Raw genomic sequence first — 24,868 nt, 5'->3', positions numbered from 1 at the left:
AAGAGCAGGTCTCGGAGGATGAGGAGGAGATGGGGCTCCTCCAGAGCAAGAGGTAATTGAGGCTACACCAGGTGCTAATCCTGCTCTGCCAGAATCCAGCCCTGATCTCCCAGCCCCAGAGGAGGAGGCTCAGTCAGGTCCTAGTGCTGGTGGGATTCCTCTGGTGGTACAGCAGCCTAGTGCTGACTCTGGGGAGGAACCAGGCTTGAAGGTTCCCTCCTATAGACAACGCAGGGCTGAAAGTGCTGGCAGGCGCAGATCCCAGAGAATTGCTGAGAAGCAATTAGCAAATCAGCCTCAGGTGGCATGGGGAAGAGTTTTTCTTACTTAATGAGCAGAGAGACACCAACTCAGTGCCAGAGTTTATTGCGTAATGTTTTGGTGTGACTGCTGCCTGCACTGGCTCCCTGTATCTTGACTCCTTGTTGCCTTGACTTTGGATTGGACTGGACTATTGCTACCTTCTGGCTGACCTGACCCTGGACTGGACTGACTATTGAGACCTTTGTTATCCTGATTTCGGCTTGGCTTTTAGTTTGCTTTCTCTCTTTCTCCCTGCAAGGTTTGTGGACTACTTCCAGCTCCATAGTTATTTGCCTTCCTTATCGGCGTGTGTCTGTGTGTGCTGGCCGCAGTCCAGGACAAAGATTGCCCTTGCTTGTCTTCAGTTGGGAGGACGGATCTGCTTCATATTGGTTCATTTCTTAACTACTTCTTGATTAAACTACTGCAATTTGTTCTTCATGGCGATACCTTTGAAAAGTGCTCAGAAACTACAGCTAGTACAAAAATTTGCATGGCTTCCAAGTTGCTTCTGAGCTCAAGTCAAGCTATTGGTTTTGACTTACAAAGTTGTGAACAGCTTGGGACCAGAAACACTGAAAGGCTACCTCCCTCCATGTGCACATTCCTGAAAATTGAAATTTCGAGCACAGGCTTTGTTGCATGTTGAAAAGGTATGGTTAGGCAGGGTGGAGGTAGGCAATATAGAATGTACTATTTACCACTGGGTAGGATCCTTCCTCTATTAAATCAAGAACTGAATTTTGCACTGTTCCACACAGGCATAGGATGCATTGCAGATTTGTGCAGTTTCAAGTTGGTAAAGGCCTGAAACAGACTGGGAAAATGGGGGTGGCTTCCAGCTGCTGGAGAGACAGCTGGAGGCCAGGAAAAGGCAGAGAGAAGGAGGAACGGGCATGCGTGTGCCTGTTCCTCCTTGTCCCGGGCCTGGCAAAATGGCATTGTATACCACCTGTGGCCTGCGTGCCCTAGGTTCACCATCACGGACCTAGCATCTTCAGCCTGAGGTAACTATTTCACTCTTCCTTATGACAAGGCTGGAAATCAACCAACAACAATCAACCAATAGGTGAACATGAAAGATCAACTTTCAAGAACAATACAAGTTGGAGAATGTTTGGTCATACACATGTGCCCATATCTAGATAATTGGAAGAGGTGACTCATAAACAATTCTTGTGCAATTCCTTCCCCTTTATTAATCAAAAAGCACTGTAATTTCTCTTGCCACAGAGGAATTGGGATTTTCACTGTCAAAAATAATGACTGAGGCTGTGAAGAACAACATAAATATACCTTTTAGCTGTCAGAGCTTGGTTTAGAGAGAAAGAATAGGCAAGCATCCATCAGCAAGATCACTTATATGTTTTGGTTTGGGCTTCACACTTCAAATATATTGGTAGACTTGACTAAGTTTTTAACTAAGACCATTGTGATTTTATGGATTCTCATGGAAATATTGTAGATGAAAAAATGGAAAGTCTGCACGTATAGTGAAGAGTTGTACTCACTATGACAATATTTCTGGTCTTACTGCTGGTACTGTTTCCTGACATGATATGCAAGATCCACTGTGCTAAATGTAGCATCCATGCTCGACATTCTCCATTTCAGAAGTATCGTCAGCCAGGAGACCTCATTATTGGCGGCATTGTTTCTCAAAATTTCATTTACTCCAGTTCAATCACCTTCAGTGAAGAACCTCCAGCAGAATTGATTGATGGGTAAGGAGTTAATTTTAACTTTGCATTCCCACTTCTCCCTCCTATTTGGTGCTGTCAGACCAAGATGTTGCAGCCTCATAACCATAGCTTATTGCAGAAGAAAATAATGCATTTTAAGAAAAAGAGGGGAAGAGGGAAGAGGGATTAATTTCATACAACAAAATCCACAGTCGTGTGGTAGAGAAAAGGCCTGCAGGTCAAAGTAACTGAGTAGGTATTCGTTGGTAGGAATATATAAGACATCTTCCATTCACTGTTTTCCTAACCAACCCACTTCAGCTTCCCAGTTCCCTCAGAGCTTAGCTGAAAACTTCAGTCTTACCTGGGAGAAGGAATGGATTTATTGATCAATAATATCTTATTACAAGTTATACTTCCTGACCCAGAGTTGTAATATAAAGTATTTTTTTTTTGGGGGGGGGGGTCTTTGAATGTGCAGTTCCGATTAATTCCATATAACCTGCTTCTGAGGATAACCACTGGAACTGATTTGTTACTGTGAATAAACACAGAAGCCTGAATGCTTTGACTCTATTTAGAAGCATGGCTATGTCACCCTTGTGGCCATGTAGTTCAACCCCTCTACAGTGTTGGAATCCACTCTTAAACTGCCCCTGAAACATGAGCATCCAGTCTGTTTAAAAGCCTCCATTGAAGAAGAGTCTACCACCATCTGAGGAAGTCTACTCCCCTGTCAAACAGCTCTTGCTGTCAGGATGTTCTTATTCTTTGTTGTTTGAACTGATTCATTCAGCTCTTCCAGTCTACTCTACTTCAGGCAAAACCTCATAACATTTGTTCGCCTCCCACATAACACATTGCACCTTGTCAACATCATTTTTTATCTGTGACACTCAGAACTAGCTGTGGTATTCTAGGTGAGGTTTCACCAAATCAAAATAAAGTGGTACAACTACATCCTTTGAGTAAGCCACTCTAGTTCTTTTGATACAGCCTAAATTTATATTAGCCCCCCCCCCTTTTTGCCACTGCATCACACTGCTGACTTGTGTTAAGTTTGTGGTGTACCACAATGCCTAGAATGTTTTCACATTTATGTGTTTTTCTTTTCTTTTTTTTAAATTAAGGGTGAAAAGTCCTGGTACTGCATGCAACTTTTGTTTTGATGTGGTCCCAAAGAATTACCAGCATATCATGGCAATGACATTTGCAATAAAGGAGATTAATGAAAACTCTCAGATCTTACCTAATCTCACCTTAGGTTTCAATATTTATGATAGCTGCTTCAATGCACAGCAGACCTATTATGCCTCTATGCTTCTTATATCCTCCTTGGAGAAATTTGTACCCAATTACATATGTGATATCCAGAATACTCTGATAGCAATCATTGGTGGACTGGACTCCCAAACCTCCCTTCATATGGCAAATATCTTGAATATCTACAAGATACCACAAGTATGATCTGTGTATGTGTGTGTATTTAATATTTTATTATTTCTTTATCCTTTAAGAGTTGATTTCATGATAAGAAGACAAAAAAAATCATACCTTTGAATAAATGAAATAGCCTTGAGTTAGATCCCTATCAAATTACACTGTAACTGATTACCTGTGCACTCAGATGCAAGTTCCATTGTTTTCAATGGGGCCTAACCCAGATACGTATGTATAGGGCTGCAGCCTTATTTAATTTCAGTCATTATTTCAGTGGGGGAAAAAACAGCTTAGTCCAAAGTATGTCTATTCATATACATGTTCCAATAACATCAACAGTCATCAGTCCCAGATAGTTAGATAAAAATTTGCATCCTGAATACAGCTAATTTGATCTGGATTCATCTCACTATATTTGGAATGAATGTCATGCCTCCATACTATCAAATAAATGTTTTATGCTTCTATCATAAATGGAGGTGGTAGATCTTCAGTCAAGAATCCATTTACTTGTTCCACTTAGTACAGACGCATTGAATCAATAAGGTTTACATGTTTTCTCATCATTCGATGATCAATCCTGTAGTTTACTCCACTTGGTTCAACAAAGAAAATTCAGGTATTAGCTGCACGTTCTAACTTCATGAACATGAGTAGGGATTTTTTTAGGGGAATGAGCTGCTTCTTTTTGCTTTAGATGTGAAATCACTACAAAAGTAGATCTGTCTGGCAGCTACAGACCTAAACTGTTAAGAAAAGGGTGTCCATATAGTCTTTGTTTCCATGTGGTTTCTTTCAGAGCAGACATTCTTTCTGACATCTCAGTTCCACAACTTTTAAGCCTTTAAACAAATAATCAGCACCTGAGTACTAAAGCAGCCTAGCAGTCAATGAGATTTCATGAATATAATATGGTAAAATGCTTGGTGTAATGGATCCCATCATCAATCTGGATGTTGTATTTGGTACTACTTAAAATTTTAACTGTTCCCATTATTCCCAGAAAATATAACTGCTTAGCTAGGGCAAATGTATTTGTAAACCAGTGCATTTAGAGGGCACCAAACTGGGGAAAGCTCCAGTATAATAATCAGTGCTAGATGTGCTAAAATATAGCTAAACATAGGAAGATCAGTTGATTTAGTTCTTTCACAAAGATACAGCATTGCTACATATATGATCCTAAATTGGATCACTGTTGTTTTTATTATTTTCTTTCCCATCTCTCTTTCCCATCAATCTTTAGCTAACATATAGCCCTGCTCCAGTGATATCTGATAAAGGCCCTGGCCTTTCTTTCTACCAGATGTTTCCTGAAGAAGAGCTTCAATATGAGGGAATTCTGTCTTTGCTTTTACACTTCAGGTGGACATGGATTGGGGTTATTATTATGGATACAGAGAATGGAGAGAGGTTTGTGCAAATGGTGCTTCCTTTGTTTTCCCAGAGGGGAGTTTGTTTTGCCTTTATAGAAAGAATACGCACTCTAAAAATGTTCACTGAGTTTGAAAACATCCTGGAACAGGGAGAAAAGATAGCTGATAAAGTGATGAGCAGCAAAGCAAATGTATTAGTGGCTTATGGAGAATCTTACTCCTTGGCATATTTCAGATGGTTTTCAGTTTTACCTACGACTAAGATATCAACAGGCAAAGTATGGATAACAACTGCCCAGGTGGAACTTACTTCATTTTCCTATCAAAGGGCATGGAAAGAAGACCTCTTACATGGTGCCATAAGTTTCACAACTCATTCTAGTGATCTACCAGAATTTCAAAAATTTCTTAAAAAGAAAAATCCTTTGACTCCAAAAGGAGATGGCTTTATCAGAGAGTTCTGGCAAGAGGCATTTGGATGTGTGTTGCCAAATACCAGTGTGAATCAAATGGATATGAGAACATGTACTGGGGACGAAAAGCTGGAAAGCCTCTCAGCAACAATTTTTGAAATGAGGATGACCAGCCACAGCTATAGCATTTACAATGCTGTGTGTGCTGTGGCCCATGCTCTGCAGGACCTATTTTCATCTAGACTCATGTATAAAGCAATAACAGCTACAAAGCCACGGAAACTTCACAATCAATATTTCTGGCAGGTAAGTAAGGACTCCAGTAAACCTTTTTGTGTAGCAGCTTACCAGTTTTCATATGCAACAATGACTACTTATTTCTCTGATATTGTCTCTGCACAACACTTCCCATGATTGCATTTTCACTTTCATACCTCTCCCTATCATAAATAAATCAATAAATATAAAATAATTAATACGTCAGTCAGCCTTTCCTTCTTTCATATTACTTTTATTATGTTGTATTCTGTGCTACAATTTTCTATTCCATATTGTGTCCCTGCCATCCCTCAGTCATAAATAGTGAACACATTCTATCAGTCCTTCCCCCACACAAAAATATGTCATTGGAAATCTCATGATAACTTTGCCTTTACAAAGTTCTTGCTTTACTTTTGCAATCTAGCTCCATCACATTCTGAGAAAAGTCTCATTTAACAATAGTGCTGGGGACAAGATTTCTTTTGATCAGAATGGGCAGTTGGTTACTGGATATGATATCATCAACTGGATTACTACCTCAAACATTTCTAGAGTGAAAATTGGGAGAATAGATCATCAGAGTCCTCCAGAACAAGCGTTCAGCATCAGTGATGATGCCATCACATGGCATAGCTGGTTTAACCAGGTAAGATCCAATTGTCAACACTTCAGGAAGTTTTTAGACCTTGAATGAGCACCAAGTAATGAGTATTCATTAATTTCCCTCCAACAGCTGAGTTCTGTGTTCCCAAGTAGGTGAGTCAGGGGTTGCTTTTGTTGTAGGAGGAGGGTTTGTTTTTATTGATAAACAAAACTCAATAAACTTAATAATTGTTACTACATCACAAGATTGTCCTTTTGGATAAGTAATGAATCCCCTCTAGAATACTATTGTGTAGATTTCAGGATTTGGGGGGAGAATTGAACATTTCTGAAATAGAAGCAATTGAATCAATTGACATGACAATCTGTCCTTTCCGGTGACGTATTCAAGTCTTTTACTCCAAGTTTCAAGTCAAGTCTCAAGTCTCTACCTTCAAGTCTCCATTTAGTCATGACCAATGGAGTTCCTTCCTTCATTTTTTTGCTGGCGCAGCTTTTACACAGCTGTGCCTGCGACCCAAAAGAGAAAGGGGCCAAGTGGTCCCTTTCTCTTTTACCCGCTGCTGTCGGGGTGTCATTGGGGCTTGAAGCCCCAAGGACACCCCTTTCCAGGTGGCGGGAAGCGGCCTTTTGCAGCTTCCTGCAGTCTGGAAAAGCGGCGGATCAGGACCTCAGGACTGCCGCTGTGGCAGCTGAGGCTCCAATCCATCGGGGAAAGGGGCAGGTACAGGCCAAAAGACATGGCTTCTGGCCATTTTGTGGACATGGCATTCAGATGACACACATCCCCAAAGTGACAGGAAGCCACTCCGAAGCGGCCCAAGGTGTACCGAAGCCACTAGAAAAAAGAGCAGGAAAAATAATCTTCTGCCTGATCACAGCTGGAGTAGCCAGAGGCCTCTCCTTGCTGGCCATCTACCTCAGGCTTTTGTGGGAGCATTCTTAGATGCCCTTTCCATCCAACTGCTGCTATCCCTTTCCAGTCAGATGAAAAGCACATGGTAAGCATATGTGTGATAAATCTAAATGTGAGAAATAAATGCCATCTACATAACCTTAGAAAGCTCAGTGTTAGCATGCAAGATAAAGTCACAAACTAATTATCTTAATATCAACAAAAAGTCACCATACGTACTGTTCTCATTGTCCCTTTTCATTTATTGAATAGGTCCAGCCCATTTCTGTGTGCTCTGACAGTTGTTATCCTGGCTCCCACAAGAAAATGAAGGTGGAGAAGCCGTTTTGCTGCTATGATTGCATGCTATGTCCAGAAGGAGAGATTTCTGATCAGAAAGGTAAGACATAACATTTATAGATGTGTTCTTCAATTTGGATACAATAGCAATTAGCCAAAGCCTGAATACTGAGCCAAATGGGGCCTTTTCTGGACAGTGTTTATACTTATTGATATAGTAAGCTCAACTGAACTGAATGTGATCCCACACGAAATTTCATTAAAACAATCCTGGCTTTGGAAAACTAGATAATAGCTCCAGAAAGAATTTCTTGTGGGGTTTAGTCTCTATGAAAACATGAGAGTGCAGTTGAATGACTGATACACATCCCACCTGCAGAGTATGTTCTACTAGGCTGGGCAATCCAATGGTTTTGTCCAGTGGAAATTATTGGAGCTCAACAGACCATCCCAAAAGGGCAGGCTGGACCCGTCCATTTTTCCTTCCAAGGGACGCTGCAGCAGCCAAACCGCACGGCGTCCCTCCAGCCCAAAAAGATCCTGGAAAAACTGGGTTGTTTTAAATCCTCACGGCGGATGTCATGAGTGCATCATTGGTACTCAATAATGGTGCTGCTGGCACGTCCTAAGGCTTGGGATCATGCGGTTGCTGCACGCTCCCGAGCCCTAGAATCAGCTCCATGACGGCGCTTTCCACCTGTCTTTATCAGGCCATTGTGACCAAATAAATTGCTGTTGCTAGCCACTTTCTTTGCTCATTTGTTAAAATGTTTTATAGCTAGTGCATCTGTGTTAAGTTGTGGGGAGGAGTGCTTCAAGTTTCTTTATATATACCTAAATCTTTCCTTTCTTCTCCACAAATATTTAACCCTCAAACACTAGGATGAGCTGTTTCAATGTTTGTGATTCAAATATTGCTGTGGAAGGCATATAAATTCATTCTCCAATGCAGGATAACATTTGTGATCTTTGTGCAATAGTACAAACCCTCTTAATCTTATCTCACTTATAAGAGATAATATTAATATTTCTTTTTTAACTGTTGTTTTATTGGTTTAATTGCCCAGGTTTTAAAAATACCTTGAGCATGTCAAATGAAATAAGGGGGTAGAATTGTCTTTAATGAATGATAGAAAGTATGCCTGTGTAAGAAGAATATTTGCAATATATTGCTATTATTACAGTATGCTTCTGACCAGACTATTTCTCTCTCTCTAGATATGCCTGATTGCTATAAATGTACAGAGAGAACCTATCCAAATAAAAACCATGACTTTTGCATAGCCAAAGTTGTAACCTTCATATCTTATGAAGAACCTTTGGGAACCTGCCTAGGTTTTGCCACACTTCTCTTTGTGTTGATCACACTTCTGGTGCTGGGAATATTTCTGAAACATCACAACACTCCCATTGTCAAAGCCAACAATCAAAACCTCACCTACACACTCCTGCTGTCTCTTCTGCTCTCTTTCCTTTCTGCATTGCTATTTATTGGCCAGCCTTCAATGTTTACATGTCTCCTCCGACAAACAGCTTTTGGTATCATCTTCTCAGTTGTGGTTTCTTGTGTGTTGGCAAAAACCACCACAGTGATTCTAGCTTTTACAGTCACCAAACCAGGATCAAGGATGCTGATGAGGTTAGGGAAAGGACTGGCCAACACCATTGTTTTTTTCTGTTCTTTTATTCAAGCAAGCATTTGTACAGTGTGGCTATTAACCTCACCTCCATTCCCCAATACTGACATGCTTTCAATGAGTGGAGAAATTCTACTTGAATGTAATGAAGGATCTAGGACTATGTTTTTCTGTGTCCTAGGTTACCTGGGCTTTCTGGCAATCATCAGTTTTATAGTGGCCTTCTTTGCTAGAATGCTACCTGACACTTTCAATGAAGCCAAGTTTATCACATTCAGCATGTTCATCTTTTGCAGTGTTTGGTTAACCTTTGTTCCAACCTACCTGAGCACCAAGGGCAAATACATGGTAGTTGTGGAGATCTTCTCCATCTTGACTTCCAGTGCTGGGTTACTTGGTTGTATTTTTTCTCCCAAGTGTTACATCATTGTATTAAGACCTACACTGAACAACAGGGAACACTTGATAAGAAAAAAGAAGTGAAAAAATATTTCTGTGGAAGTTTATATTGACTGCAAGCCAGAAATATATATTTACACATACAGCAGAATATTTGTATAACTATGTTTTATTATTTTCAATAATTTCATGAGCCATTCTGTGGACTAATTTTTTTTATTATCTAGATGCTGCATTTGGGCAATCTCAATGTCTGTGTCCAGAACTGTATCTTGTCTAGTTGCTCTCTGTTGCTATAAAACCCATGATGCCAACTTCTTGTGCTCTTTTGTCTGTCTCCTCTAGCCCAGGATGGATTGTCTGAGATAATAAACATACATTTTGCTTTTTACATTGTAAGAGTAATCTGAGCAATTACTCCTGTTTCTACCAAAGGTTCATATTATACCAATTGACCCATTGTATACCGTGTGAAGTGAAACGATGACAAAACAATGTCAAAAATACAATTGATTTAATAAAACTATTAACAAAGTGGCTGGTCCAGTAGAGGACTGGGGAGGTGAAGCAAAAGGGAGGAACGCCTGGGGGCACTCCATGATCTTGCTGTGCTAATGTGTCAGTGGGTCCACCAATGTGCAGTGTAAGCAGTGGATCGATTGTGTGATTACGTGGCTGGTCGGGTAGCCAGTCCAATGGGCTGATGGGTGTAATGAGGGAGGCAATTGGTGGTTTCTGGCGGTGTGTTCATATGCTCATGTGCATGTACTTGGGGCAGAAAAGAAAAATAATAATAATGTTGCTGTCACAAATACAGTCAGTGGGTTCTCCCTGCAAATTGGGAAACCCAGCAGGTAAGTTATCTTTTCTGCTTTCTCTGCTCAGTAACCAAGCCTAAGATTCTGCCTTGGTGTTGTGTTCTCTGAAATCTTGCTGTCATTATGTTGACAATCATTCATTGTGTGTCTGCTGTGGCAAGCTAGGGAGATTATTGCATGGGAAATAAAATAAAATGAAGCAATTTACCCCTCGCTTATGGGTTGCAGTCAGAAATTATGGCAATAAAAATACTGCATCCTGGCTGCATCCCAGCTCCCAGCCACACTCAGCCGGCTGATTTGAAAAGATAGTAAACTCCAGTGTTTGCATATTGGCTGGCTGAGAACATCTGGGAGCCTGGATGCAGCTGGGATGCAGTCACCCGGCATCATTGGCGGCATTTTTAATGTGACAATTCCTTCATCCCATAAGTGACTGTATCCAGGTAGAGGTAAGTCGCTTTATTTTTTTACATCCAATAAGGTCCTAGGTCTCCTTTTCTGTCAGTAATCAGTTCTGGAATAATGCTGTAACTGACCAGAGTACAAATACACTCATTTAGAGTATCAGATACACTTCTCAAGCAAAGTATATAGTTCTTTTATTTATCAAGGCTGTTTCATATACAAAATCAACTGTAAAAAGAGAAATACAAAGTTATAACTAACACTATTAAGCATCGGAATTCATACTACTACATAGCAAACTGCAGGTTAAGCCAAGTTATGTTTCTTGTACAAGCTATAGCAAATTATTAACAAAGTCTCTTTATGCTGTGGTTAGGACTTTATATAAGATTGCCACCAAATGCATGCCTGAATTGTGCAGGCCTCAAAGTCCAGAAATATACACAGTTTTGCAGACTTGAAAGTTAATTGTCCTCAGCTTTGATGTCCCCATTAATACAAATGCAAACATATAATATATATTTATGTTTCTGTAAAACAGAATATGAATGTGTTGGCCAGATTAATCTGTGCCTACAGGTGCCTAGATTGGTCATGTGTCTTATTTAAGAGCTATCAGCACATGTTAAACCAGGGTTCACCCCTTGGAATGGTGTTGCTGCTAAGGAGACCATTAACAAGCTTCGATCACTCTCAGTTCTTCCTTTCCTTTAATCTCTAATAAAGAGGACCACATTTCTTATCTGTTAGTCTCTTGGTAGCAAACCCAGTTGAGCAGAGAAGGGATCTTGGTTTCATGGAAGTAAATTCTCCCAGAGGGTTTTGTAATCCAGATCGTTCAAACTGGGCCTACTTGCCACACTCGATTCAGCAGTTAACTTTTATATAACAGCTGATAATTGTAATGTGTTTAACATCTTGCAGGACTGTGGAATCTTTAGTGATAGACATTGGGTTTCATTATTACATCTCAGTTCTGAGTTCATCTCAACTAGAGTAGATTTACAGAGGTACTGAGTTGCCATTTAGCAATTAATAAATAAATAGTAAATAAAAATTTTATTTCTATACTGCCCTTCTATACAATCAGGGCGGTGTACAACATCAACATTCTAGATGACAGTAGCCATTGTATTTAGGATTTGATCTTACCTATAATCTTAAGAAATTAATAACTTCTTAAAATATAGAGTCAACGCATAATTGTTGATTACCTTGCAAATGAGCTTAGCAGTAGCAAAAGCAAATGCCATTTTATTTCTTTAGTTATTTTGGTACTATGATTTAAGTGGCTTTCACAGGAAAACGTGTCTACACTCAGAGAGTTCTTTTGTTTTGTTTTTTAAACAAATCGGCAGAGGTTTCAAGATACTGGTCATGTGAAAATGTGCAAGGTTTCCATAGCTGATTCTCCAGTTCTGTGCTTCTAAATTTTAGGGGTGGTCTAGGAATATCTACATTCAAATCAGGAAAATAATATGAGGGCAGGGAAAACTAGTACAAATGAATTTTTCATTGATAAATTACACCTTCCAATATTATATTTTTGTGGAGGCCAGTGTTATCATGAAACAGTTGATTTCTCCTATTGCACCCCATTTCTCTCTGTTTCTTCCCTGTTGGGGGCCATAGTTCAAAAGTTGAGTGCCTTAGCTTTTCAATTAAGCAGAAAGGAAAACGATTTTTGACAAACAAGTGCAGGGATTCCACAGGGATCCTTACCTCTGACTTGTTAATTTCCTTCCCCTATAATTTCAAAAGTACTGCAATTAGTGCTGCTGCTTGAAATCCCTGTGGAATTTCAGTGACCACTAGTCAAAGTAATAGCAAAGACTATGAAGGTTCTTGTCAATATATGTAATATAAGGGCTATGACCAACGATTATTTTTATTCACAGCCAGCAAACCAAGTTGTTGTGTCTTCAGAAACTCTGATGACAGGGTTTGTCGATATACCGTCTCTTGAATGAAGGATTGAACTCACCCTTTAGGATGGTTGTGTTAGTAGTGGCATTGTTGATGTTATTTCCACACAAGGTATGCAAGGGCCGTGTTGTTAAATGCATGGTTAAGGATCCACACCCTCCACTTCGCAAGTACATTCAATTGGGAGATGTCCTCATTGGTGCCATTGCTTCTCAGTCCTTCATTGTTACTACTTCAACAGACCTCACTAAACCACCCCCACCAACCGTAAATGAGCAAATTATGTAAGGACTGATTTTTGTTAACTTTATTTTTCTTTTGCTGTTCTTGCCTTTCAGGAATGAACCATGTTGCATGACCAGAATAAATGTTGTTGCTTTGCATGAAAGGCCAGTTGCTGTTGCCATTGCAGAATGACCAGAATGACATGCCATTGCATGTAAATACAGCTAAAATAGTATAAACGATGAGAAGAATTTAAGCTTTCCAACATTATTTCAAAATTCTTTTTTTAAATTGTTACAGCAATAGCAATAGCAAGTATTAATCTAGTAAGCTAGATTAATCATCTGTACATTTTCTGTATTCATGATTGCTACTTAGTCACAATTATGATGTTATTTGGATCATTTTAATTCCGACTTCTATCCTACTTCAGGGGGCATCAGCTGCATCCAGAAAAGGCAGTCCATTTTGCCTGTACTTGGAGCAGAAGTGAATGATGTTTTCCTCAGGTTTTGGTGTGGGTCAGGCAGGGAGACATTGCTTAGTTAAGTATACGGAGTTAAATAGCTGATAGAGAATACTGGCCAAGATTTTGATGTGATTTTTTTTGCAAGTAAATCCCAATTAAGTAAAAAGCCTCGTGGTAGTTAACCATTTCCCCTGCAGTGTCTTGAAATCATTTACCTCAAAGATGAGGAAAATTGTAAGTATTCTCTGCTTTCCGAAATGGAACTTTCTAATAAGTTTTCATTATTTAGATTTTATTACATTGTCCATTTAAAAATAAAACTGAGCTGAAAAAGCATAAGCTGTCCATATTATGAATGCTTATATTGTTCTGTTTTTAACTTTCATGCAGATATGTACAAAATACTGTTTTCTGAAGATGATCAGTTATAATGTTTGGTTTGTGTCATCTTTCTGTAGACCATCTTAGTATAAAGATTTTATCCATGGAAGATTTTATTATCTATCTATCTATCTATCTATCTATCTATCTATCTATTCTAATAACTAAGAATGTTCAGGTTTGAAAAATCAGAAAATGACACATATTTTGACAGAATACAACTTTTATTCCAGGGTAGTGCCAAAGAATTACCAACACATCTTGGCCATGGCATTTGCAATACAGGAGATCAATGAAAACCCTCAGCTCTTACCCAATGTCACTTTGGGTTTCCTCATCTATGACAGTCATTTAAATGCAAAGTGGACTTATCATGACACAATGTTACTTACATCATCACCGGACAGCTTTGTCCCCAACTATAAATGTGACACTCAGAGTAATCTGTTAGCAGTGATTGGTGGACTGGACTCCCAAACCTCTTTTCATGTGGCAACCATCTTGGATATCTATAAAATTCCACAGGTTGTGGGTTTTTTGTGTCCTATAGAACTGAAGAATTTCATATCTATTTCCAGCATCACTGCTGCTTTCATTTTGTGGTTTAGAGACACAAATATCTTGCAGACAAAGAAAAATACCCTTCATAATTCACTCATAAATGAGAAAAGAAATTACTGTGATTCAATGGCTATACTATATAAAGGAAGGAAGGAAGGAAGGGTATTCCACTGTGTCTTTGACAACTTTCAATAACCCTCCAATTCAGTGTTTGCATCTAAACTTATCTCTTTTTGTATAATCTCTTTTGCACATTTAGTACTATTTAATACAAGCAGGGGAGTAATTTTGCCTGTACTTTGTTGTTAAGCCCCATGTCAATCGTAGACCTTCTGAAGGAAGGAGATCCATTTTATAAAGTGGATTTTTGCTCTGATGTGAGAGCAAAGAGATTAGAACCTGACAGCAAGTAAAGCTCCGTGATAGCAAAGATTATTTATTTATGTGTAACTCCAAACGCACAACTCAAGAAAAGAGCTGGAAAACATACTAATAATGTTAATATTTGGTTCATACTCATAGCCATGTTTGTCTGGAAAATCAGTAATGAAAGGGTTCTTGTAACACCTTTGAGATTAACTGAAAGAAAGGAGCATGAGCTGATAGTATGAGCTTTCATAGACTTGATGAATCCAAGGAAGTAATCTCAAATCTCTAGAAGCTACCAGCTTCTTTTTGTCGATTAGTCTTGAACGTGCTGTAAGATCCCATTAAAATTAGATATAATTTAAAGGTAAATGTCTATGTTTTTAATTAATGTCCTATTATGCATAACCTTTTGAATTTTATTTTCCTGTTATGCATAACCTTTTGAATTTTATTTTCCTGTGAAAATAAAGTGTTAGAACTTCTTTGGGCTGATGTTAAGCAGTGAATAAATCTAATAAAAGAAATCAAAGGAAACTTAGAAATAATGATACAAGGAAATGTTGCAGCATCATAAGCACAGTGGTCCCTCCACATTCGCTGGGCTTAAAAGGTGAAGGACCCCTGTGAATGTAGAAAAATCATAAATAAAAAAAACACTATCCTTGAGAGGACACCTCTCTAGGAATCTCCAAGTCCTCCAGTGCAATTTTATGGTGAGTATCTGCCAGAAACTGATCACAGAATTATGCCAGATGATGTACAAATCCCTAGAGAGGGGTTTTATCAAGGAACCTCTAGGCTGTCCAGAACAACTTTATGGTCAAAGTCTGGCTGAATTGTGCCGGAGGACCTAAAGATTCCCAGACAGAAGATATTAATCAAACCTGCAATAAATCAAACATGCAAAAGTTAAAACCAAAAATGTGGAGAGCCAACTGTATTTCTATCCTCACTGTTCTTGTAACAAAATACTTCACAGCATTTTGGGATGGTTACTGTGTCATCTTCTTTCACTTAATCTGTCTCCATAGCTCATATATGGCCCAGCTCCAGAGATGCATGATAAAACGCCAAACCTTTCCTTCTACCAGATGGTCCCACAGGAAAGTCTCCAGTATGAAGGGATTCTCTCTTTGCTTCTTCATTTCAGTTGGACATGGATTGCACTCATTGTTACGGATAATGACAATGGGGAAAGATTTGTGCGAAATGTGGTTCCACAGTTTTCCAAGCATGGCATCTGTTTTGCCTTCATAGAGAGAAGCCCTCTGTTAACATTTACCTCTGAAATGGAAAATATGATGCAATGGGGGGCAAGTGTTAATGATAAAATCATGGCCAGCAATGCCAATGTACTGGTAGTCTATGGAGAATCTTACACAGTAGTGTTTTTAAGATGGTTGCCATATCTGTCACATCTAGAACATGTAATAAATAAGCCAAAAATATGGATAATGACAGCACAGATGGAGCTCACCTCACTCGCCTATCAGAGGACATGGAAGACACAAATAATCCATGGTGCTCTGTCCTTCACAATTCACTCCAATGTTGTAGAAGGATTTCAGGCATTTGTTCAAAGCAGAAACATCTCTAACCCAAAAGGAGATGGCTTTTTCAGAGATTTCTGGCAGCAGGCGTTTGGCTGTATATTCCCACATAAAGTTGTATATGAGGAGAAAGACGTTATTTGCAATGGAGAGGAAAAACTGGACACTCTTCCTGGGCCTTATTTTGAAATGAATATGACTGGACACAGCTACAGCATCTACAACAGTGTGTATGCTGTGGCTCATGCCTTACATGCCATGTACTCTTCAAGGCCCAAACACAGAGCAGTGATGGGCAGAAAGAAGCGGAGAATTCATAACCAACAACCATGGCAGGTAATGAACTGAACATGCCTTCCTGACATTTTTGTGTGTTACAACAGTTCACAGTCTCTGTAGTACAGCTGACTATGTATCCATAGATTCGTCATCCACAGATTCCAACATCCACAGCTTAGAAATATTGTTGTTGTTTCTTTAATAATAATAAAAAACACACATTGCTTTTGCCATCTTATATAAGGGACACTATTTTGCTGCCCTATTGTATATAATGGGAGTTTGAGAATCCATAGATCTTGATATCCACAGGAACGAAACCCAGCAGATTCCAAGGACCCATTGCAATTTCTATTCTGGTATTGAAAACTTTGTATGCTAAGTGCCTGAGCAGGGAAAGTGTGATAGTCCCATAACCTCTCAGGGATTTCTTTCAGCCCTGTACATGGGAGGCAATTTTTTTTCCTGAAAGTAAGAACCTCTTGTAGACAGGAAGGTTCTCCATTTATTTTACAATGCTCAGGAAAATCAGTGTTCAAAAATGTGTAAAAGGTCTCCATTGATATCGGAAGCTTTCTCCTTCTAAAACATTCCTCTCTATGTTTAGAGGCCAATGAAAATTATAATGGAGAAAGGCACAGTTCCTATATTGCCTCTCTTCTTGTATTTTCCATCCATTGTTCAATATCAGGGTGGAATACTGTGTTCCTGAATTAGTTCTATGCTTACATTTCCATCTTTCTTTTCTCACAGTCTAAAGGGAAAAAATCAAATGCCCTCTAGTTTAATCTACTTTCTCCAATTTCATTTTTACAATCTGTTAATGGATTATGCAAACAGCATAGATTATGAAAATTGTGCTAATTTATATAATGTCCTCTCCTATGATTTCCACATCACACAGATTTCGTGTCTGAAAACATTCCATGATATCATCATATTTGAAATGCTTGTCTTTTCAATCTAGCTCCATCACTTTCTGAAAGCTGTGTCATTTAATAACAGTGCTGGTGACAAGATCTCCTTTAACGAGAGATGGCAGTTAGTCACCGGATTTGATATTATCAACTGGATTATTCCCTCCAACGAAACCTTTACTAGAGTGAAAGTTGGCGGGATTGATCCCCATGCTGGTTCAGATCCATATTTCCTGATCAATGAAGATGCCATAACATGGCCCACTTTATTCAATCAGGTAGGATCCAGTCATCAACAGCTCAGAATTCTCTCAGTTTTGAATGAGCAGAGATACATTCTTCGTGAGTTGTAAAATTATTTTGGCAATAATACTGATGAACCATTAGTGGTTACTGTTGTTGCTGGAAAAAACATAATACGTGAATATCTTTATCAAATTAACTTTTACAGAATTCCCCCCCTTTAGAAACTATTAGAGGAAATTTAAAATTGAATTGATGTAGTTATGACTGTATAAAAAGGTCAGTGTCCATTTATGTGAGAGCATTAAACAACAATTCCTTATTCCAGTCCAGAGACTACGTAAAATCAAATTCATAATGTATAAAATAAATTAAGAGCACAAGGAACAATTGATCTGTTCATACAGATGGGCATTATTTCAGACCCTGGAAGCCAAGATGACAAAATTTAGGCTGTCATAGTTTGGACACATCATGAGAAGGCATGATTCACTGAAGAAAATCACTCCAATACTGCTAGGAAAGGTGGAGGGAAGTCGAAAGAGAGGAAGGCCTCATGCTAGATGGATGGACTCTATTAAGGAGAAGAAGAAGAATGTACAGGAACGAAGCAGAGGAGTTGAGAACAGGGAGTCTTGGAGATCTCTCATCCACAGGATCGCCATAGCTTGAGATCGACTTGAAGGCATTTAACAACCAAACAAAAATAAAGTTGTATTTGTTTCAAGACAAGCTTCTGATTGTGTGAACTCATATCAACAAAAGTACAAGGAACACATTACCAAACAGATTTAAAGATAATAGGAGAAGGACAAACTGGGGACCCTAACCTTTAAACATTTAGGGAAGGTATATTAAGAGTGGATTATGAGCCAGTGTCATTCACAAGGAGTGTTTGGATGTTTTTGAGGTAAAAGGGTTGCCTTGAAGCATTGATAGAAAGACCTTGTGACAATCCCAAATTGAGTAAACCCATTAAATCAATTGTTGGTAAAGAGAATTGAATCAATAGGTCTGTTCTCCTTGACATTAACAATAGGATTTTGGTAATTGTTTTCTGTACCATTCCTAATGTGTAAAAAAAATCTCTCAGTGGTGTAAAAGTTTCCAATTAATTGATGTATTTCCTCCCTTTCATTTATGGTTTAGGTGAAGCCTCTTTCTGTATGTACTGAAAAGTGTCCTCTTGGGACTAGTAAGAAAGTGAAAGAGGGGGAGCCATTTTGCTGTTATGACTGTCTTTCATGTCCAGAAGGGAAGATTTCAGACCAAAAGGGTAAGATGTAAATTTATATACAGAGTTATCAAATGGATTATCATGATAGATAAGAGTGAGAATTCCATTTGGGAAGCATCTGTATGTGTAATAATAACTTTGCAAAATCCCAAATGATGGGGGAATTTGGAAAGGGTTATGTGAAAGTGTAACTGATGGATTTATTCAGGAAGATGACTTTGAGTGTTTAGCTGTTAAAAATCTGCCTTTGAATGTCTTAATACTCAGCTATATTTGTGGGGATGACTTAAAGTTGTCACCTCTTATTTTTTGACAGGCTTGTTATAGTGAACAACCACATGGCAGGTAGGCAGGGATGTAATTCTTTACTAGGGCCCCATTCCCACTGGGCAAAAAAAGCAGCTTATTTCACTGTGATTCTGATGTGGATTCTGACTTGGATTCTGACTCGAATCTGACCCATCATTCCCATTAAAAACGGGTTCAAAAAGACCCGGGTTTTTTTACCCTTGTTTTCGTTTCCATTGGTATTATCCCTGCAGTTATTTTGCTCCCCGTTCTCATTGCTGTACCAGAACTTCTTTTTTTAAAAGCAGTTGTCAATCAAGCACTTAAGCTCTTGACATCACAGCCAAGCAGTTGTTTAGGTGCTTTTTCCTTCCAGGAAAGGGAAAAGGGAGCCTCTATTCACTCCAAATCCCTTTGGGTCCCAGGCTCTTCTTTGTCTTCCCATAGTTCCTCTGGGAAAGAGAGAACGAGCCTCTAATCGCCCCCAATCCCTTTGCCTCCCCCATTGCTCCCTGGGCTGCCTGGGGGGGGGGAATCATGCAGGCATGTACTGCAAAGCCCATCTGCTGCTCAGGCAGAAGCAAAAAAAGAAATAATAATAATAATAATAATAATAATAATTATTATTAATATTATTATTATTATAAATGGTGTTCAATGGCTCTCATCACACATCGGTCTATGAATGTAGAGCAGAGGAGAGGTTGCAGAGGGAGTAATGTGTTTACTGCGTTTGGAGCTCAATGTAGTGCGATCGCCTTACCCTGCTTTCCAATCCACCGGGGGAAAGGCTATGCGAACGGAAGAAAATGGTGCTGGTGATGCAGAAAGAGAACAAAGAGGGTGACATCCCCAGGCCAGCCCCTTGAGCAATGCACCTCCCGTCTCCAGGTTCCCAAATAAGACACCCTTGTCGTTTCCATTCGTATGCCCCAAATCAGACTCAGGAGGCACAGGAAAACTTGTTAAAAAGCTGCTGTTTTTTAAAACTGGTTTATTGACCTATAATTTGGGGGTTTGGGGATAATTCGATTCAGATTCAATTCCAATGGGAACGATATCGGAGCAATGCCGGTGGAATGCACGCTCAAATGGAAATGATGCACCCATGATTCGCGTCCTGATCCCCGTTATAGGCCAGTGGGAATGAGGCCTAAGATTTTTTCCTGAAGACAATAATAAGTAATTTCAGCACTTGTTTTCCTATTGCAAGAAAGTCTTTGAAAACCATGCAGTTTTTGAAGGTTATTCACAGTATAGGACTTAATCTGTGAAAAATTTGCATGTGGTTGTTAAGAACAAGAAACAGTGTTTTCTACACAAGAAACAGCATTTTCTACTTGGAAAATAATATTTCATGGAAATGCAGTTTTCTGTAGAGACCAACCACATACAGATGTTATGCAGGATTGTATCGATACAGAATTCATTTTATCAACACAAAAAGCAGGATTCTGTGATTCTATCTGAGTCCCTGGCCTTGGAAATACCAAGCTGACATGTTCAAGAAGGCTGAGAGTATCGGATTGAGTAAATCTAAATAAAGTAATACAATGAAACTCAATATTATTCCAGGAACTGGTAAAGCACTCCAAAGAAGGTTCTTGGTCTGGTGAACATGCTTGTTCAAATTCTTATATGTAAAATAAAGAAAGACAAATCCTTCAGTAACACTTCCATTATCTCTGTTCTGTATACATTCCTGATTTTCTCTTTCATTTCCCTTGTATTGGAAAAAAAAACCTATGTTAGGGTAAGGAATTGAAGAATGGGGTAGCAGAGGTTGCCCTTTAAAATGGTAAAGACTCACCAGTCGTCTCGAACTTTGGAAGCTGAAATAAATACAGTTTTCGGTACCATCTTTTCACACAAGGGATTATGGACTGTATTTATCATCCGGCACCCCTAGAAATTACTATACATTATAGATTACTATAAATATGATGACTCTTGCTCTTCTACCTGCTACATTGATTCAAGTTACTCAACTGAGTTTTTTAAATGTCTGAGGGAAAGGGTGGGATCATCTAAGGAAGCAGTAGAGGTATCTAAACTTTCTTCTTGAACATTCCTGATCTTCATTGAGGATTTTTGAACCTTCAAACACATTGTTCAAAATGCTCTAGCCATGTCCCTCTAGTCAGCACTTCTTGCTGACCCATTTCTATCACATTTTACAGGATTAGCAGTGGATTGCAGAATAGTTGGGACATTTCAGAACATCGCATTGGATCCAAATTAGTTGAACATTGTTTCCCCTTCAGTTCAGTGAGACAAAGGTCTCCTCATTTCGTTTGCTCAAATTATTTCCATGTAACGTGTATTCTTTGACTAGAAACACATATCTATGAGGATGTTATGACTCATGGGTAAGATTTATTGCAGTTTTGTGAAATTAAGATTATATCTTTTCACTGCAGACATGGATGATTGCTATAAATGCACAGATGAAAAATATCCAAACAAAAAACAGGACCTATGTATTTCCAAGGATGTAAGCTTCTTGTCTTATGAAGAACCTTTGGGGATCAGCTTAGGCTTTGTTGCTCTCTTCTGCTCTGCAATCACAGCTCTGGTGCTGGTCATCTTCCTGAAGCACAGGAATACTCCCATTGTCAAAGCCAACAACCAGAACCTCACCTATGCTCTCCTCATTTCCCTCTTCTTCTGCTTCCTTTCGGCATTGCTGTTCATTGGCCATCCACAGAAGGCAACATGTTTCCTCCGACAAACTGCTTTTGGCATTGTCTTTTCAGTGTCTCTTTCTTGTGTGTTGGCAAAGACCATCACAGTGGTTCTGGCTTTCATGGCCACCAAGCCAGGATCCAGGTTGACGAAGTGGGTGGGGAAAGGAACGGCTAATGCCATTGTTCTTTACTGCACTCTTATTCAAGCAGGGATTTGTACAGTTTGGGTGGCAACTTCTGCTCCTTTCCCAGATGTTGACATGCATTCAATGACCAAAGAAATTATCTTGGAGTGTAATGAAGGATCTGTGACTATGTTTTATTGTGTCTTGGGCTATATGGGCTTTTTGGCCACTATCAGTTTTACTGTTGCATTCCTTGCCAGGAAGCTACCTGACATTTTCAATGAAGCCAAGTTTATCACTTTCAGTATGCTGGTCTTTTGTAGTGTTTGGCTGACCTTTGTTCCAGCCTACCTGAGTTCGAAGGGAAAATACATGGTAGCTGTAGAGATCTTCTCAATCTTGGCCTCCAGTGCTGGGTTGCTTGGCTGCATCTTTACACCCAAGTGTTACATAATTATATTGCGGCCTCAGCTGAACAACCGGGAACAGCTTATTTGGAGAAAACATCAAGGAACGTAATGGTTTGTCCCTATTTCTCCAGTCTGCACATATCTAAGTTGATTATTTAAGTTTCTTTTTATTATGAGTAGAGTTTTATGTCTCATATCCCTGCCACAGGAATCAATGTAATTTCTATTAAATAGAATTTTATATAATGGTGTAAGAGTCCCGATTTCACAGACAGGAATATGGGATTAAGGTTAGATATTCATAAAACCACCAGCCCTAGTTCTTTGTGATGATGAAGAAGATATGAATACATACTGATGCCTGTACATACTTACCCAGCAACATTTTTCAGAAGTCATTTTTTTCATGAAAGGTTTTTTTTAAATGAAAACATCCTAATGTTTGTATGTGAAAATCACACTGTGTCAGAAGGGGTACGAGAAAAGCCTGATAACTACTAGGTTTTCTATAAAGAGATTACACCTGCAGCACTACATAAACTTTATGCATCCCATCCATCTTTGTACATGTGAAGATTGAGTGGAGATGAGTGTGATACCCAGAAATCCAAGAAATCAAAAGCGACATAGAATCATAGAATCGTAGAGTTGGAAGAGACCACAAGGGTCAGGCAGTCCAACCCCCTGCCATGCAGGAAATCTAAATCAAAGCATCCCTGACAGATGGCCATCCAGGCTCTGTTTTAAAACCTCCAAGGAAGGATACTCCACTACACTCTGAGGGAGTTTGTTCCTCTGTCAAACAGCCCTTACTCTCAGGAAGTTCCTACTAATGTTGAGGTGTACTCTCTTCTCCTGCAGTTTGCATCCATTGTTCTGCGTTCTAGTCTCTGGAGTAGCAGAAAACAAGCTTGCTCCCTCATCAATATGACATCTCTTCATGTATTTAAACAGGGCTATCATATCACCTCTTACCCTTCTCTTCTCCAGCCTAAATATCCCCAGCTCCCTAAGTCGTTCCTGATAGGTCATGGTTTCCAGACCTTTTGCCATTTTAGTTGCCATCCTTTGGACACGCTCCAGTTTCTCCACATCCTTTTTAAATTGTGGTGCCCAGAACTGAACACAGAATTCCAGATGGGGCCTGACCAAAGCAGAATAGAGTGGCACTATTACTTCCCTTGATCTAGACACTATACTTCTATTGATGCAGCCTAAAATCGCATTGGCCTTCTTAGTTGCCGCTTCACACTGTTGACTCATGTTCAACTTGTGGTCTACTTGGACTCCTAGATCCCTTTCTCATTTAGTTTCATTCAGCCAGGTGTCACCCATCCTTGTATCTGTGCATTTTATTTTTCTGCTCTAAATGCAGGACCTTACATTTCTCCGTGTTGAAATTCATTTTGTTAGCTGTGGCCCAGCTTTCTAATCTTTTCAGGTCATCTTGAATTTTAATTCTGTCATTTGGTGGGTTAGCTATTCCTCCTAATTTGGTGTCATCTGCAAATTTGATAAGTATGCCCCCAATTCTGTCATCCAAGTCATTGATAAAGATGTTGAATAGCACTGGGCCCAGGACAGAGCCCTGTGGGACCCCACTGGACACTTCAATCCAGGATGAAAAGGAGCCATTGTTGAGCACCCTTTGGGTTCGGCCGGTCAACCAATTACAAATCCATGTAACAGTTGCCTTGTCTAGCTCACATTCTACAAGCTTGTTTGCAAGAATATCATGGGCGACTTTGTCAAAGGCCTTACTGAAATCAAGATATACTATATCCACAGAATTCCTTTCATCTACCAAGCTGGTAATTTTATCAAAAGAAGAAATCAGGTTTGTCTGGCATGACCTGTTTCTCTGAAACCCATGTTGGCTTTTTGTGATTATAGAATTGCCTTCTAGATGTTCACAGACTCTCTGTTTAATGATCTGCTCTAGAATCTTTCCTGGTATAGATGTCAGACTAACTGGACGATAATTGTTTGAATCCTCTTTTTTTCCCTTTTTGAAGATGGGGACATGACATTCTGTGGCTGTGTAATCTATTTGCCAGACCTCTCCAGATGAATCTTTGATCTGCTGAACACACCGTAGTCAACAAGACACAAGGGAAATAGCATTAGTGAGAGAAAGACTTTGCAAAAGGACTGGAGCTAACATAATCTTTGCTTCTGTGGTTGAGGCTGTATTAATAACTTTTGCTGGGGGAGGGCGGGCCGATCAGAGACTGGGGTGAACACTCATTGGCTGTTTTATTGATCCCATTTTCCTTGCAAACATTGAGAAGTACAATATTAAATAAAGAAGAAATGAACATTCAGCTTCATATAGTTTAACAGAAATAACTAGAAATATTAAGAGAAGGCAGAAGATTCAATGGCATGCACTATCATTTAAATGAAACATGCACTATGTATGTAATGGGGTATTTCTTATCCAGTAAGAATTTTATTATATTGCAGGGTATAGTAGGATTCAATGCCTAATTGTTTGCTTGTAGCCTCTACGTCCTGTTAAATTAAAATCAACTTAAATTCAAAATCATTGCCTTTGTGATCTTTAAACTGGGGTGAGTAGAAAGTTGATTCCTGTTAACATTGGAAACTATTGCTGTTTTCGCCTCATCATCCAAACTTGTAAGACTGAAATGAAGAAAATATCA

At 39.2% G+C, this 24,868-nt stretch overlaps 2 protein-coding genes across 2 annotated transcripts; both read left to right on the top strand.

The window, feature by feature from the left end:
- The first annotated feature begins 1,857 nt into the window (after nucleotides 1–1,857).
- Nucleotides 1,858–9,393, top strand: LOC149303530 (vomeronasal type-2 receptor 26-like). The gene is made up of 6 exons (XM_089480766.1): nucleotides 1,858–2,027; nucleotides 3,116–3,446; nucleotides 4,672–5,520; nucleotides 5,900–6,121; nucleotides 7,247–7,373; nucleotides 8,492–9,393. The coding sequence occupies exons 1-6, from the start codon at nucleotides 1,858–1,860 to the stop codon at nucleotides 9,391–9,393; spliced, it is 2,601 nt and encodes an 866-aa protein (XP_089336892.1).
- Nucleotides 9,394–12,599: 3,206 nt separating this feature from the next.
- LOC149303529 (vomeronasal type-2 receptor 26-like) lies at nucleotides 12,600–22,311 on the top strand. The gene is made up of 6 exons (XM_089480762.1): nucleotides 12,600–12,745; nucleotides 13,770–14,061; nucleotides 15,498–16,352; nucleotides 17,263–17,490; nucleotides 18,605–18,731; nucleotides 21,401–22,311. The coding sequence occupies exons 1-6, from the start codon at nucleotides 12,600–12,602 to the stop codon at nucleotides 22,309–22,311; spliced, it is 2,559 nt and encodes an 852-aa protein (XP_089336888.1).
- The last annotated feature ends 2,557 nt before the right edge of the window (nucleotides 22,312–24,868 follow it).

This window comes from Sceloporus occidentalis, unplaced genomic scaffold (assembly GCF_023333645.1).
Source record: "Sceloporus occidentalis isolate IW3139 unplaced genomic scaffold, rSceOcc1.0.p SCAF_14, whole genome shotgun sequence".
NCBI classification, from domain to species: domain Eukaryota; kingdom Metazoa; phylum Chordata; class Lepidosauria; order Squamata; family Phrynosomatidae; genus Sceloporus; species Sceloporus occidentalis.
The sequence above is the reverse complement of the archived record's forward strand: the minus strand, read 5'-3'. Positions and strand labels throughout refer to the sequence as shown.